Source organism: Neomonachus schauinslandi, chromosome 7 (genome assembly GCF_002201575.2).
Source record: "Neomonachus schauinslandi chromosome 7, ASM220157v2, whole genome shotgun sequence".
Lineage (NCBI taxonomy): Eukaryota > Metazoa > Chordata > Mammalia > Carnivora > Phocidae > Neomonachus > Neomonachus schauinslandi.
The window spans coordinates 150,023,401-150,039,545 of NC_058409.1; the positions used below are offsets into that span (position 1 = coordinate 150,023,401).

The 16,145-nt window shown below is 62.0% G+C and overlaps 1 protein-coding gene across 1 annotated transcript in view; it reads right to left on the reverse strand.

Annotated features, from left to right (window-relative positions):
- Nucleotides 1-13,619, reverse strand: part of SLC6A18 (solute carrier family 6 member 18) — a 15,400-nt gene extending 1,781 nt beyond the window's left edge. The window contains exons 1-10 of the mRNA XM_021687096.1: nt 13,430-13,619; nt 8,886-9,026; nt 7,989-8,126; nt 7,220-7,401; nt 5,617-5,727; nt 4,656-4,768; nt 3,526-3,654; nt 1,882-2,038; nt 1,143-1,347; nt 662-821 (exon numbers count right to left, since the gene is read on the reverse strand). Coding sequence (XP_021542771.1) covers nt 662-821; nt 1,143-1,347; nt 1,882-2,038; nt 3,526-3,654; nt 4,656-4,768; nt 5,617-5,727; nt 7,220-7,401; nt 7,989-8,126; nt 8,886-9,026; nt 13,430-13,619 — 1,526 coding nt within the window. The remainder of the gene's footprint in view (nt 1-661; nt 822-1,142; nt 1,348-1,881; nt 2,039-3,525; nt 3,655-4,655; nt 4,769-5,616; nt 5,728-7,219; nt 7,402-7,988; nt 8,127-8,885; nt 9,027-13,429) is intronic.
- Nucleotides 13,620-16,145: the final 2,526 nt, after the last annotated feature.

Below are 16,145 nucleotides of genomic sequence, written 5' to 3' on the forward strand. Positions count from 1 at the left end.
CGGGTGTGACAGGCATGAGTGACAAGTGTGAGCACAGGTGTGAGCACGGGTGTGACAAGTGTGTGTGACAGGTGTGAGCACAGGTGTGAAGTGAACATGGGTGTGACAGGCATGAGTGACAAGTGTGAGCACAGGTGTGACAGGTGTGTGTGACAGGTGTGAGCACAGGTGTGAAGTGAACATGGGTGTGACAGGTGTGAGCCCGGGTGTGACAGGCATGGGTGACAAGTGTGAGCACAGGTGTGAGCACAGGTGTGACATGTGAGTGACAGAGATGGCAGGTGTGGAGCAGTGGTGAGTCCAGGTGTGCGGTGGGCCAGAGTCAGGGGGATGGGCAGGAACTGTGCTGGGCCTCCTCAGAGGCCTCCAGGACGGGGTCAGGGCAGGAGGGCACCGCAGAGGCCTAGTGTCCACCTGTCCTTGGCTTGAGGACTCTGCCCTGCGTGGCTGGAGACTGGCGGTCTTGCCGCCTGCCACCACAAGCTGGAGGCCCGTGCAGCCGGGTGGGGCCGGGTCCTGGGCCGCGGGGAGCTGCCCCGAGTCTGTTTGGGGAGGGGCTCAGACGGTCCTGCCGCATCCTGTGCGGGCCAGGACGGCCGCTGCTGCGACACTCAGGGTGCGGGGAGCAGGAGGGCGGGGCCCTGAGGAGACGCACACTCACCGGCGCATCCCGTACACATAGGCGACGCCGACCGCCTCGAAGAAGGCGAAGATGATGAGGTTCAGGGGGGCGGCGAAGTTATCAAACACCTCTAGCCAGTAGTTGCCCGACTGGAGCGTGAAGCAGATCGCAGAGAGGAAGCAGAACAGGCAGACCAGGCCTGGAGGGACGGCGGCACCCCCTCGTCGGAGCCCGTCACCCTGCTCCTCTGGCCCTCCCAGCACCGTGTCCAGGGCAGGAGGACACACGATGGGGGCTTGCTGTCCGTGGGCTCTGCCCCTGCCCGACCCCGAGGTCTCCCACCATGGCCCTCGTGGGATGCCGAGTTAGGGCAGAGCTGCCGGGACCGGCGCTGGGGGTGATGAGACCAGACCCAGGCTCCCGCTGGGACGCTCATGGAGGAAGGGCAGCAGTGGACAGACGGCAGGAGATGGGCAGACAGGGAGGACAGGCCTACAAGGTGGGCTGGGCGTCCACTCACCGGTCAGGACCTCCTTGGGGACGGATCTGCGCATGATCCCCATATCCAGGAGTGGTGTGATGATGCTTTCCATGTTCCCGAACATGGATGACAGGCCCAAGGTGAACAGCATCCCGAAGAACAGCACGGCCCACCCAGGGGCCCCCGGCATGTGGAGGATGGCCTCCGTGAAGACAATGAAGGCCAGGCCCGTGCCGGAGGCACTCTGAAACATAAGCGCACGCGGCCTTCGCAGTGTGACACGCACCGGACGCCCTCCCCACCACCGGCACCAGGGCAAGGTGGTGGCCCTGCCCTCTCTGGCTACACCACAGGCCACAGGTGTGCCTCCGGGGGAACAGAACCTTTCCCCTAACACCCTGCAGCTGGCAGGTGACCGTAGGCCCAGGGGTGTTGGGCTCAGGTGAATCACCCCCATAGCCAGGGGTCCACAGCTGCCCCTCGCTCCTGGGCAGCCGCCCGACTCCGGCCACAGCCCAGCTCTGTGACCCATACTCTGCCCCCACCCCCAGCTCTGTGCACCAGCAACACCCAGTCTCCTGGGTCAGCCTGGCCTCCAGCCCCCTGGGCAGGGCCCTGTCGGACACATTGCATTTGAGGCCACAGTCTTTCTGGAAGCTCAGCCCTGCAGAGGCACAGGGCCAGCCTAGAGTCCTTTGTTCACAGCGCCAGGCCAGCCTGGGCCAGGTCCTGGAGAAGATTTGCAGCCGCCTGGAGCAAGGCCAGTCCCCTCCGGTACCTTATCCAGAAAGTCTTCCAGGTGGCAAACCTCCAGGGGGAGCCTGGCCACCCTCTCGGGCTGGGTGGTATTCAGGTGCATGAGGACGGCAGCATAGTCGTCCCTGGAGATGCTCTGCTCAGGGAAGTCAAACGCATTGATGAGGTGGAGGATGTTCCTGCAGAGACACAGAAAGTGTACGCTAGCTGGGTGCGCTGCACCCTGAAACACCCAGAAGGACACCAGCACCCTCCGGAGGGCCGGACAGCACTCGCCGCAGGGACAGAGGGGAGCCCGGCCTGGAGGGGACGCTGCCCTCAGGGCACCGTGGGGCAGTGGCAGCCCCCTGGCCGCCCCGGGAGCGGCCCTGGTCACCCCTCCACCGGCCGCCACCAGCAGGTGCTCACTGGCCTCAAGGCTCACGGCTCAGACACAGGCCCGTGGGTATTCCCGGATCTTACTTTGCCTACTTGCTGAAATCTCTTTGTAACCTCGGAATTAGTACTCACGGCGCTTCTGGGGTTATTAGTGGCCATGTGCAGAGCTGCCCAGGGTCACGAGCATCCTTACAGTCAGCTTAGGGCCATGGTGTGTGCAGTTTTTTGCTGTTTGCTGGTGATTTTGCTGTTTAAAATGTCCCCTAAGTGCAGCGCGGCACTCTGCTGTCTGGTGGCCGGCCCGCGTGGCGGCCAGCGCTGGGTCGCAGAGAAACCACGGCAGGGGAGCCTTGTGCAGGCTCAAGTCACGGCTGTTACCGTGAGCACGGACTTGTCCACAGTGCTTGGTGGAAACAGCCGGAAGTGCTGCCCCTGCTGCTCCCCAGTGGGGGCCACACCATCCACCACGTGGGCACTGCAGCCTCTCCGGAACATTCCAGTGGGTGCACACGCCCCGCAGCGCCCAAGCTCAGGCTGTGAAGCTGCTCCGTCTCCCCCTCCGCCCTCTGTGGGCCGTGGACCTGAGCGTGGCCTGAGCGTGGCTGGCACAGGTGTCACCGTTGACAGGGGGCTGCCCTGGGCACTGGATGCCTGGCAGCATGCAGAGGGCCGAGCCTGCACCCGTCCACGGGTCCACCTGGCAGACTGCCTCTGGAGGGCTCTTGGCGAGCAAGAGTTGGCGGCCTTTGAAACACCGTGGTTCCAAATGCCAGGGCATCCTACAGCCTCTGCGGCCCCGGCTGTCGTGGCAGGTGGCCACACACTGAAAGCCTTCAAGTAAACAGACATTTATTCTCCCAGCTCTGAGGCTAGAAGTCCACGGGAGCGGTGTCGGCCGGGACACACGCCCCGCCCCCCCCATGGTTCCAGGGAAGGTCCCTCCCGCCTCATCCAGCTCCTAGCGCCCCAGAGTCCCTGGGCTGTGGCCACGTCCCTCCAACCTCTGCCTCCTCACACGGCCTCCCCCGTGTGCCTGCGTGTCCCTGCCTGTCTCTTGTCAGGACACATTGGATCAGCATGACATCTTCACCAGAATCTGCCAGAGACCCCACCTCCACGTCAGGTCACGCTCTAGGCTGCGCGTGGACATGCGCAGAACCTCTGGAGACTCTCCCCCCCCACACCCCTAAGGAAAGAAGAGGTGGTTGTGCAGGTCCAGGGCATCAGGTAGCATCTGAAGACCGAGCTCTGTGGACACCCCGCCCTCAGCCAAGGGCACTGTGCTCACCTGTCCAGGCAACGCCCATGGTTGTTGGCTGCCTTGAATCCCAAAACGGAGAACACAGCGATGGATGCATAGAGGGAAGTCATACTGTTGACCAGGGCAATGGTCACCGCATCCTTCTCACAGTTGTTCCTGGTAGACATGCGTGCTTAGGGCCATCTCCACGCCCCCCTGGCACACCCCCCTGCACACGGAGCCTGCATGCCGATGACCCCCAGCACCGGCGCTGTCCCCGCTAGTCTCAGGATGGTCTCGGACCCCCTTCCATGGTCCCCTCCCCACTGACCCCTCCCCAACCACACCTCCCTGCTGAGCTCCTCCTCTCTGAACACCCCTCTCTGCTGACCCCCCCCCCAAAGACCCCCTCTCTGATGACCCCCTCCCCACTAGGCCCCTCCCCGCCCACCGCAGCTCAAGACTGTGGGTGGTCTGAAACCCTCAGCCTCCACCCTACCCCCAAGGCCTGGACACAGGGAGCTGAGGACAACGTGGGGCATCGTGGAGCCTGGAGTGGGCTTTGCTGAGATGATCTCCACACGAGAAACACACACAAGCTACGTGGAGTGGGCTGAGGTGGTCACTTGTCAGGTGCAGTCGTATGAAGCACCCGCTCCACCCACCTCCCCATCCCTGCACTTCAGAGGGGGAGAAGTCTGGCCACCATATAGAACCATGTTTGTTCAGATGGTCCCAACGGCTTGTGGCTGCCTGGTTTATGATGTGGCGGGTGACGCTTTAGTGCCCGAGCCCCTGGGGCTCTCACGGCAGGTGCGTGGTTCCCGCAGCGAGGTGGGAGCCCCGTGTCCGTCTTAGGTGACCAGGGAGCTGATACACGCTGCTTTTCCGGCCTTGTGCATGACACATGCTTCCTGTTGGTTGGGGTCAGTCCCCGGTTATGGCCTGTTCCTGGAATTGAGTGCCCGGGCTCTCTTCCCCCGGAACACGCTAGAAGCTGCTGTAGGGGCCCTACCCCCAGCTCTCCGTGCATGGCTGGGTAACTGGTAGACTCCCTAGGAGTCTGTTCCTATCACAAGTTCCTACCAGGCCACACAGGATGTTACTTTGGAGGTGCTCCAGCACGGGAGGCCCAGCCCCTCCGTTGGAAGGAACCCACCCCCGAGCCTGGTCCCTACCCAGGCGGGTTATAACTTGCAAAAGCAATGTGTCCTCCGAAGGCCAGGGACAGGGAGAAGAATATCTGCGTGGCTGCGTCCAGCCACACCCGCGGGTTCTGGAGAATCTGCACCTGGAAAGACACGGAATCCTGTTTTGCAGCAGATGAACCACACCGGCCGGGGAGCCCACGGCCCCAGAACATTCCTAAAGCTTCCTCTGGGACGACTCTCATGAAGGGGTGTGAACAGCTTAGGATCACCAACGAGAGAGCACGACTGGAATGGCAGTTCACACAGCAAGCGTGGCCTTGCTGTTCTGTGACGGCTTAAGTAAACCCACGTGGCGTTCTGAGAACTTGGCTGACAGACCACTGAGGGCTGAGAAATGGGTCTGAGCGACTTGGGTGTGTTTCTTCTGCTCCTCTCAGACATGGTGGTTCTGAGGGACTTGAAGGGTCCCACGGTGGCTGGGACACGGTGCCTACGGGCAGACCCACGTCCACACCCAGTGCCCCCTTTCCCTTCTGCTGTGCAGCCCCTGGAAATTCCCACGGAATGCTAGGGTCCTAGAGAGTGTGCAAGAGTCTAGGAGGGGTGCGGGCCCTTGGGTCCTGTGATTCCTTACCTGGTAGGGTGCATGCAGCTTGCAAGGCCCTCAGGGGTATGGGGTGCAGGGCACTGGGGGGGGGGCATCTGGGGTGGGGCTCTAGCTGGCTTCTCCCCTGAACCCCGCCAGCAACATCCCTCGGGCTACATGTCACAAACCAAGTCCTCCTCCTGCTCCCATCCTCTGACCCTGACCTCCTCCCCGAGACCCCATACCACCCTCCTCCTTGCCCTCACCCGCACGTGGCCCTGGGCAGCCTGGCCTCTGGCTAATGGCCATTCACACGGCCAGGGGATGGAGCAAGCTGGGCTGGGCTCTGCCTCTGACTCATGTGTTTCCTGAGCCTGGAGCCTGGACTTCAAACCAACTTACATCTGGAGTGAACAGGTAGATTAACCCTTTGACCGCCCCGGGCAGGGTGAGTCCTCTGATAAGGAAGATGGTCAGGACCAGGTAAGGGAACAGGGCTGTGAAATAAATTGCCTTTAAAAAAGACCAAATTGTTAGACTTTTCAGTGGTATCTGTCACATATAAAACCTTTAAGAGGCAGGTGTGCCGTAAAGGCCTCTGTGGCCAGCCTCCTGTCACTCATCTGGGATTCCAGCTGAGCGGGGGCAGAGGGCAGCATGGGGCATGTGGGCCCCAGTCAGGCTCCCAGGGTCTGGAGCTCATGGGGATGCTCACAGGCGGATTCACGTATACACTTGTGTCTGTGGGGCATCCCAGGTGGGTGGGCCTCCCTCTTACCCAGCCGCCAGCCCTCCCCCTCACCCCAGTGCCCACAACCGGCCACTTCACAAGGGCCTTGGGGCCACACACCTGCCCTCACCCATCTCCCCAGCATAGGACCAGCACCCCCTCCTCAGTCGGATGTGGTCAGGGGTCTGCACACATGGTGTCTACACAGAATAAATCTGCAGACGATGCTCTTCCCTCACCACCACCCCCAAGTCCCCGAGTACAGACTGGTGGGGGAGTCGCCCCGGTCCCCTGTAAGGACTTTCATCTCAGGGTTATTTGGAATTTCTGGTGGCTTGTTGGGCCTAACGTTTGCTTTGGTGTAATTCAGTAATTCTGTCCTCAAGCGCGAAGACCTTCATGAAACAGTAACCCTAACACGCCAGCAGAGAAAGTGAGCAGACCCACGCCTGGATCTGTGCAAAAGGGCCACAAATGCGTGTTGGGAGCCACGGCAGGGAAAGGCAAGGAGCCGTGTCGCAGGTGTTGAAAGGGAGGATGCACGCAGCGCGGGGCCTGTCCGTGCCCCAGGAGGAGAGAGGGCACTTGGCACAGAAACCACGTGAGTAACACCTGACACATTTCTCCCCATCACTGAAGTCTCTTCAGAAGGTAGTAAACTGTTAAAACGAACATGCCAGGACATGGTTGCTGCTCACAGACTGTCGTAGTGAAATGTGACCAGGGGTGGGAAAGCGGAGGAAGGCAGCACAGTGTGAGTGAGGGTCTCCTGCCTCATCCCGGGGGCAGCATTGCTCCCAGACGGACCGATGGCCAAGGCCCCCGTCCAACCCCGAGGGTAGAACAGTTACCGCTGACGAGCCAACAGGTGGACACAGGGGGGTCACAAGAAACACCCAGGAAACAGGAGAACAGAGGGGACCGGTACGAAACAAACAGGATGGCCGACGGAACCCGGATTAATCATCACACTAAATGTAAACGGTGTAAACAGCCAAACAAGGGCAGGGACTGAGCCTGGATAGAAATGCAAGATCCAGCTGTGTGCGTCTACGAGAAACACACTTTAAACACAGAGACCCAAAAAGGGTAAAAGGAAAAGAACAGAGAAAACCTCCTGGCAGCGTCTGAGCAGAGCGCTGCCAGGTAAAGGTGCCCATCTCCAGGGAGCGCACTGCTCCTCACGCCCGCACCCTCCCAGCCCAGCCTCTGAGCCCGTGGGCAAACACCGAGCCGGCGGCAGCCGGGTGGTGGGATCCACCCGAGGGGCCTCACCTTCCCCAGGCTTTCGATGCTTCTGACGACACACAGGTACACGACTGCCCAGGACGCGGCCAAGCAGGCCAGCAGCGGCCACTGGATGGAGCCGTTGTCACTGATGTCCGCCGTGATGTTCAGCGTCTGCCGGTACCAGAAGTAGCTCACGGGGCTGCTGGCCTGGCACTCGGCTTCCAACCCTGGAGCCAGGAGGGTCTGTCAGGGGCTGGCACAGGGCTCGGGCCTGGATGTAGGCGCACAGGCCTCCGCCCCGGACTGCAGTCTGTGGATAGCCGACCAGGGCTGCTGCCGGAGCACTAGGCACACCTGGCGGGACCCAGCTCCCCACGGCCCAGGGCGTGCAGCCAGGGCTGGTGGGCAGATGCGGGGAGCCTCTGGGCCCGGACTTGCCGCTGGGCTGCCTCGTTCAGAATGTGCCAAGCTCAAGTTAGTATCAGCAGAGGCAGGAAGGGAAGGAGGGTTAACACAGCTTCATGAGCCAGTGTAAAAGAGCGACTGTCTCCTGGGCTGCGAGGACCTTCTCTGCTGGAGTGCATGGCTGAGCGCTGCACCGAGTCCAGCGAAAACCGCCGTCCCGCCCACTCAGCCTCTCGTCGCTGGGCATGCCCGCTCGCGGCTGGGCTGTGAATGCACGGAGTCTCTGGGGGCCCATCGGTGGTCAGATACGATGGGGTAAGGGGAACAGGACTTCAGACGTGCTGTTTAGGGAGCCCATGCAGCGCCCACGTGAGGCAGGGCGCTGAGCCTCCCGCCTCCCCAGCACTACCTGTGCGGTTGAGGTCCAGTGGGCAGGAGCTCCAGGGGAGCGGGTACTGGAAGGAGTTGAGCAAGTACCACAGCACCCACGTCAGGACAGTGTTGTAGTACAGACTGACCAGGAAGGACACGGTGAGGCAGCCCAGCCCTGTGGGGAGGTGGCGGTCAGCGCCTTCCCCGCCTCCCTGGCCGCAGGGCTCCAGACTCAAGCACCCCACTCCTGCTCCCTGTCATCCCCAAGGCCTCCCGCTGCCCTCCCCACTGCTGGCCCACATCTGGCCGCATGCACCCGAGGGCGATGCATCGTTTTCATGGCCATGGGGCACCATCCTCAGCTGGGCTAGGGTCTGCCTCTCCACTGGCTTCCCGGTGGGCCTCGCAGACAGTGCTGTAGCCACCTTGTGGGACATGTCACACTGCCAGAGGGGCCGCTCGGACCCCTCCCTGCAGCACCCACCTCACGGGCACTCCAGATGTCAGGCCTGCCCTCTGTCCAGGACTCCCTGGACACTCTCAAGCTCCCAGGATGTGTGGGCTCAGCGCCCGAGGGGACATAGTCCCCAGGTGATCTGGGACAGCTTGCTGCTCCGTGGGGCTGGGCCTGCCGCCACCTCCTGCACCCTGAGCTCACCCCACGCAGCACCCTGCACCCAGGTCCCTCCTTGGGCTTTGGGGGAACCAAACAGGGCCTCCTGGAAGACGAGTACTCAGAGCATGAGCAGACTTAGCTCCCGCAGGGATGCTGCCCCACACATCTCCCTGCGCTATTAGGTCTGGACCCCTCTCCTGCAGGGTCAAAGCCACGGAATGTGCACTGGAGTGATGAGCTGATCCATGGCACACACGGGACCTGCAGCCCCCCACCCTCCCAACAGCTCCGGGCAGGGGTCAGAGGCAGGCAGCCTACCCACTCCGCCCAGGTAGGGCGAGATGGCCATCCACACCCCGATGCTGCCTCTCCGTAGGCGCTGGCCGATGGCCAGCTCGATGTAGAAGATAGGGATTCCCTCGAGGACCAAGGCGATGAGGTAGGGGATGAGGAAGGCCCCTGCAAAGACACAGTGGTCATCGGAGGGTCGACGGCTGCCTGGTGGGGGGCCTTGGGCCGAGGGAGATGGGCCTGCACGCCGGGCACCTGGTCTGCTGCTCTTTCAAATCACTCGGCAGCATCCCACCTTGTGTGGCTTTGGGGGCAGGTTTCATGCAACAGCGAGCAGTGGTGTTCCTACGGGGACACCCCTCATCCCGATTATGGGCCCTCCTGTGACGTGGGGCTGGTCTGTGCTCCTGGCAGGATGTTGGAGAAGGTGGACCTTTGAAATGGTCTCTCGAGCTTTGTGCCTGAGTGGGGGCTGGGACCCGTCTCTCCGTGCCTGGGCATGAGCATCGCCCCTGAACCAGCGTCCGGATGCTGGGAGGTGGGCACCTGTAGCCACAGTGGGGTGAGGCTCCGTGGTCCCCCAGGGGAGCACACACTGACCACCTCCATGGGATCAATGGGAGGACCACACCTTTCTGCACTGGGAGCTAGCAGCAGCGGGAGCAGGAGAAAAGGCCACGGGTGTGAGGAGTGAGGGGCCCACAGCCCCGAGGGGCCCCACCAGATCGCCTGGGGGCGCCCGTGGGGAGATGTCGGCTCCCGCATCCCACGCAACTGTGGGTGTGCTCATACTGTTGGGGGAAAGGAGTCCCGGTACAGTCGGGAGCTGCATTTTCTTCCTGTTAACGGTAGTGTGTGGGCCTGCAGGCCCTAGATGCTCCAGGACCGACAGCCGCTGCCCTGCCTGCACACACAGGGCCGGCCACGTCAGGGAACGTGCTCCTGCGTGTCCCCGACTCGGCTGGCCCGGCGCAGGCCCGGCCCCCATGAGGGCTAGCCTCTCCCTGGGATTCTGCATCACGGTCAGAGGTGTTGACACTGAGCCGGAGCCCTGGAGAGGGCCGGTAGCCACTCCACCACATCAGCGTCTGCACGGGACACCAGTGTTTGGGGCAAAACTGCCTGCTGGTGTCATCCACGTAGCGGCAAAACCGCAAAGAAGCATGAAATAACAATGTGGAATTCTGGGAGACTCGGCCTCGAGAGATGCGCCGGACGCCCCAGGGACGACCAGGCATCTGTGGGCAGGGGCTTGCAGCTGGGGCTGTGAATACAGCCTGACCACTTCAGGGAGCTCCTAGCAGGGAGAGGGGCCAATCACAGCCCAGGGGCCCAGGGGCCAGATGGAGGAGCCCTCCCCAGCCCGCCCTTCTCCCTGTCCCACCCCACGCGCACACGCACTGTGGGGTCTCATGCAGGTGTGTGCACCTCCCAACCACCCTTGGGCCTTGAGCACACACCTTTGGCATGGTAAGGACACATGGGGCCGGCTGCCCAGCCCCGGAAGTGGTGCCTGGCCATCAGACAGGGGCTCTTGGTCCCAGGTGTTTGACCCACTGTCTAGAAAGGGCCTGCAGGCTCCAGGCCGGCCAGGACCCACGGACCCCATGCTCTGCAGGAAGGTCCCAGCCAGCAGGCCCAGGGCGGGGACCACCGGGAGGAGCAGTCCAGGGGAAGGGAGAGGCGTTTCTCCTTGTAGCAGACCGGGTGCGGCCGAATCAGCCACACTTCGGAGAGAAGAGGAGGGAGGAGCTCTGTGATTACAGATGGAGACCACACAGGAGCATTGCTGTGTGTTAGGTGCATTTTAGCCCCATCCAAATCGCGTGTGGACCGTGACTTGGATAAAACCCAAGCCGGTTTGGAGGAGGGCCGCCAGTCGCAGGACGAGCCAGCCCTGTGATTAGAGAGGTGGGACTTTGGGCCCTACTTTGACGTCCAGGTTGGGGAGAGGGCCTGGAGACTGCTCATCACCCAGCTGATGATTCCATCAACCGTGCCTGCAGAATGGAACCTCCGTGAAAACCGTAAGCCACGGGGTTTGGAGAGCTTCCAGGCTGGAGAACGCAGGAGGTGCCGGAGGGCACGGCGCCCAGAGAGGCGGGGGGCTCCGAAACCCCCACCCTGTGCGTCCCTGCCACGTGGCTCTTCGGAGCTGTATTCTTTATAAAAGCCCAGTCCTGGCGAGCACACTGTTTCTGGGTCTGAGAGCCCTTCTAGCAAATTTTGGACTGAGGAAGGGGATATTGGCGCTCCTGACTTGTAGCACAATCAGATGGAAGCTCTGGGCAACGCGGGGACCCGCTGCTTGAGCCTGGGTTCTGCAGTGCTCTGTGGACTGAGCCCCGTGGGGTCTGCGCTCGCTCCAGGTAGATCGGCAGAAATGGGTTAAATTATGATGCCGGGATTGGGAGAATTGGTTGGTGTGGGCAAAGCCCTCACACGTGTGGCGTCAGACAATGAGAGGAGTTTTTTCTCCTCGGGAGAAAGGTGGGGTGGTGAGATCAGGGCGCACACACCCACACGGTGGGTCTGCGAGAGCCCTCGGCTCACCACTGGCCCGAGGGGTGCTGGAAGCGAGGCACACTGGTCCCGTCTGCTGAGCAAATGTCACGGAGAAAAGGGTCTGTCTGACCGGGACGGCTGCAGAGCCCGGCACTGCTGAGAATCCACAGAACGAGACACCCCGAGGTCGTCCCGGAGAGAAAACGAAGGACAGAGAAGACCAGGGCAGGTGCCCGATAAGCTGTCTCTGCGGATGGGATGACTTGGTGTTGCCAAGTGGACATTTGTCCCCAGACAATCTAGAAATGCCACGCGATGCCCGTGAAACCCTGAGAGTCCTCCGTAGAATTGACAGCCTGGCTGTGAAGTCTGCAGGGGATGGCGATGGCCGACACAGAACCGGGCCAGGAGAGGAGTGGGAGACTCGCCCCGCGGGAGGGACATCTGCACTGACTGTCAGACTAGGGTCATCACGTCCATGCACGGCTCTGCCGTCTCCACAGAGCCCACGAGTCCTGAGGTCGCAACATGGCCATGCGGAGATCACGGGCCGCTCACTAGATGCCCCACATGTGTTGCCATGGACATGGTTGTGAATGATTCCCGGGCCGGAACTGTAGACCCCAGCAGGTGCCTGGAGGGTCCCTGGGTGCCCGTGTGCCGGCCGCTGGTGGGGTCCACGCCCTGACCGCGGGCGCGGACACTCACCCAGAAGCTGCGTAGAGGTGACAGAATGCCCTGCAGGTGCACCTGAGTGTTCCCCCCAATTCTGTTACAATGTTGCCTTTAAGTCTTATCCTTAGAGAGAAGCCCACAGACCTGAGTAATCACTAAGGACAGAGAGAATATTCACCGTCAGGGTCATGAGTTTGTGCAGAATAAAAATGCAATCGGATATCTGCTCATCTTGTTATCGAATAATCAGGGGTGGTCGACGTGAGACAAAAAGGTTGTTCTCGCACGTGAGGGGTGCTTGTTTAGGAAAAGTGTGAGTTTTGAAACTTGACTATTTCATGACATTTCACGAAGGGCTTCACACAGAAGTATTTAAACAGCAGGGGTCCCCGCAGCCCATGAGCACAGGTGTGACGGGCCAGGCAGCGCCGGCACATGGGTTCCGGAAGTGACGTTCCCGGGACAGTCCCGGCGCATCGCAGTGAGGAACGACGGCCAACCGGCTCCGGTCAGAGCAGCCTTTCCTGACCTGGAGTGACCACCAGCACGCGGGCCACCGCTTGGCGCCCGCACATGCCTCTCCTGATGCACAGGGCAGCTTGGGGGCCCAGGGAGCAAGCCAGGCCCACGTGCCCGCCCAGCCCCAACCCCGTGGGGGCTCTGACGCCTCTGGGCAGCGGTTCCTGGAGAGACGTCTCCTCCAGCTGCTTATAATCAGGAAAAAACAACAAACTTCCAGGAAGCACGTTCCTCATGAGCAGGGACGCCACCCCGGCGCTGCCCTCGCCTGGTCTGCTCTACAGCAGGTCCCGCAGACCCCCAGCCCGCCCTCCCCCGACGCGGCCTGACCGCCGTCCACCCAGCACGGCCAGGAGGGAAAGGGGGCCAGGACGACGCCCCATCAGCCACACACAGACCGTCGTTTCCGCCCTGTTCCTGGTGGGAGCCAGAGGAACCGCCCCCACATTTCCAGCCAGGGGCCCGGTGGATGCAGGATTGCACTGGGGGGCTTCTGGGGGCCTCAGGTCTTACGTGTACAGAGGGGGTCTTGACGGCAAGCTGACCTGACACTGAAACCCGACGGGCCCCAAGGTCGCACCCCAGAAAAGGACCGGCCTAGCCTGGGTGACATTTGGTGTCCCCTCCCCAGGGTCGCAGGCGACGGGTGGGGCTGGCTTGCCAGGCACCACCATGGACTCTTGTGAAGGGAGGGGGTGCCCTGACCGGGCACAGACGGGGGGTAGGCGGCCTGGCCCGGGAGCACCCCACAAACTGCGGTGAAGAGCTCCCCTGAGCCCCAGAAGGCCGGACAGCAGTGGGCTAGACCTCCACTACACAGGCTCCCCGGGTCGCGGGGATCGATAACGCGCAGGGCCGTGGGGGCGGCTCACCTCCGCCATAGGTCTGACACAGGTACGGAAACCTCCAGATGTTGCCCAGGCCCACGGCGAAGCCGATGCAGCTCAGCAGGTACTGCACCTTGTTGTCCCACGCCGGCCTCTCGTCCCCGCAGCCGTCCCCACGTGGCTCCGCTGCCCCGGCGCACACCATGCCCACCGCTGGCTCCTGCCCGGGCTCCATGGAACCCCCTGGACCTCCGTGTGGGAGCCCCGAGTAGTCCCCTCCGTGTACCTTCTCATTATTTAAAGGAAAACCAGTGGAGCCAGTTAATTGATAACTCGGGCCAGGCTCTTGCTCTCCCCCGGGCGGTCCCTTCCTGACCCCACGTCCTCTGCCCGCACCTCATTTCGTGCCCGAGGCAGACGGCCGGGGGCCTCCTGGACTCCCAAGACCGCAGCTCGTTTAGCTCTTTTATAAAAACCATTGATCTTCTAATCAACCTTCTGATTCTGGGACAATTGTAGACTCCCTTGTCGCTGTGAGGAGTGACGCAGAGCCCTGCGTCCTCGCCCGTTCCCGCAGCGGCGGCGTCTTGCAAATATCTCGGCCATGTCACAGCGGGGATGCTGGGGTGAGAGGCCAGTTCGGCACATGTCCATCGCAGGGAGGGTCCCTCCTGTCCCCTTCATGGCCACACCCGCCCCCGCAGCTCCTGCCCCTCCTGCCCCGCCCGCGTCCCATCTGTTCTCCGTCGCTACCCTTCTGTCCTTTCTAGAACGTTCCGTAAGCAGAGTCCCCATGTGTGACCTCAGGTGGGCCTGCTCCTCTCAGCCGTGTTCCCCAGTAACCCAGCCGTGGAGGCGCACAGTGTGTTCACCCCACAGCGGAGGACGGCTAGTGCCTGGGGAGGGACCCGGTGCGCTGGGGTGTGGGTGTTTGTGTCTCAGCCACGTTTGGTCTTCAGAGATTGAGTGTGACCCTCCGGCCGGTGGCACTCTCTTCTGGGGAGATCCCCCCTCACCCCTGCATCCTGCGGCACCTGCAGTGGTGGCACTCAGCCCAGCCCCCACCAGCACCCACCACGTGCAGGGCGGGGGCCTGTGTCCCAGAGGGGCTCCCCTGGTGGGGCGGGGCAGGGGCAGGAGTGGGAGGGCTTCTTCTCTTCCCCCCCAGCAGCCACTGACACCCTGAGGCAGCCGGTGGGACAGCGGGACATCCAGGGCCACGGCGGGGGGGAGCTCAGCCAGGCTGGGGGACGTCTGAATGGTCCCCTCCGCGTGGGCTCCTCCTGCGGTGGGATGGAACGCGATGGGCTGACTCGGTGGACTCAGCCTGGGTCTCCCGTGGGGCTCCTGGACCCGTGGATGCCCGGTGGATGCTTCCAGGACAGGCTGGGGCTCCAGATGGGAAATTCCCACTTCCCGGGACGCTGGTCTCACACAGGCCCAGATATGTGGGTCGCAGAGGTGTGGGTCCTGGTGGACACACTCCTACTGACTCTATTGGGTGGGAGGGAATGTGAGAAAGGGAGGGGGAAGGCTGGGAGGGCAGGAGTGTGGCCCCCAGCCCAGCCAACCTGACCTCACCAGGGCACCACGGTCCCGAGCCCAAGGCCTGCCCACCACCTGCCCTTCGCAGGGCCACACGCCATGCCCAGGGCTCCGCGGACACAGCCACTTGGCGTCATGACTTCTCCAGCGAAAATCATCCCCCCCAACCAGAACCGCGGTCCCACGATGCCCTGAGTGGGGCCCCGCTGTTTGCTCATCCCTCTGCATTTAGACAACATTTAGGACAAGACTATGAAATAGTGATTTATTTAGACAGGTACACATTATGCCTACAAATCACGCATTTCTAACAACTTGCAAATATGCCACATCTGCAAAACAAGGCGCCCGTCAGGGGACAGAAGGACTGGATGAGTCCCCCTGGGCCACACCCACCAGTCTCCTCCCCACGTGCCCAGGATGGTGTGGTGTATCCATGGGGGGCTGCTCAGTGTTCTCTTAGTGGGAGTGGGAAAGCTTTCAGAGGAGGGTGGAGGTTGGAGTGGGGTGGGACGGGGGGCCCCCGGCAGGTATATGCCATCATGGCCCTGCATGGTGGGCTGTGAGCCCCCTGAAGTTTCTGTAGGTCATGGCATCTAGGTGACCGGCGGCATAAGAGGACTGGACATACCGGTGTTGAAGGTTCAGTGTGGGGCTGCAGGGCTGAACTCTGTGTCACTGCGGGACAGGAGGCAGTGGGATGGGGACAGGGCCCTCGGGCATCTGAGTAGGGGGGACATGGCTCCGGGATCCACCCTCCACCCAGGTCCCCACCCCTGCCCAGCAGATGCTCAGAAAGTCCAGTTCAATGTAAACTTCCAGATTTTTCCATGGAGAGTGTACGTGAGCTCATTAAAATAACCACCCCATGTGCCAAGTGACTTGGCCGAGATTGACTATCGAATCCCGGTAAACAACCCTTCACCGAGGGGCGCCGAGTGGATGGGCTTCCGGATCCCTGCCATGCTCGGGACGCATGGATTGTCCTTGACCTTGGTGGCTGTGGCCGAGTTACCCTATAACCTGTCTTCTCCAACACCTAGCTAACAATTCATGCAGTGAATATGCCCTCTTAAGAAAACTCAAAGGGTGGTTTCCGCCTTAACTTAGGCTGAGCTGAGTTTTGTCTAACTGCTCATCGCAGCGGCCAGAAGCAATGATTAATCGGGTTGGCTCCCACTGAGCCGGCATCCCGCCAAGGCCAGCAGGCGGGCGG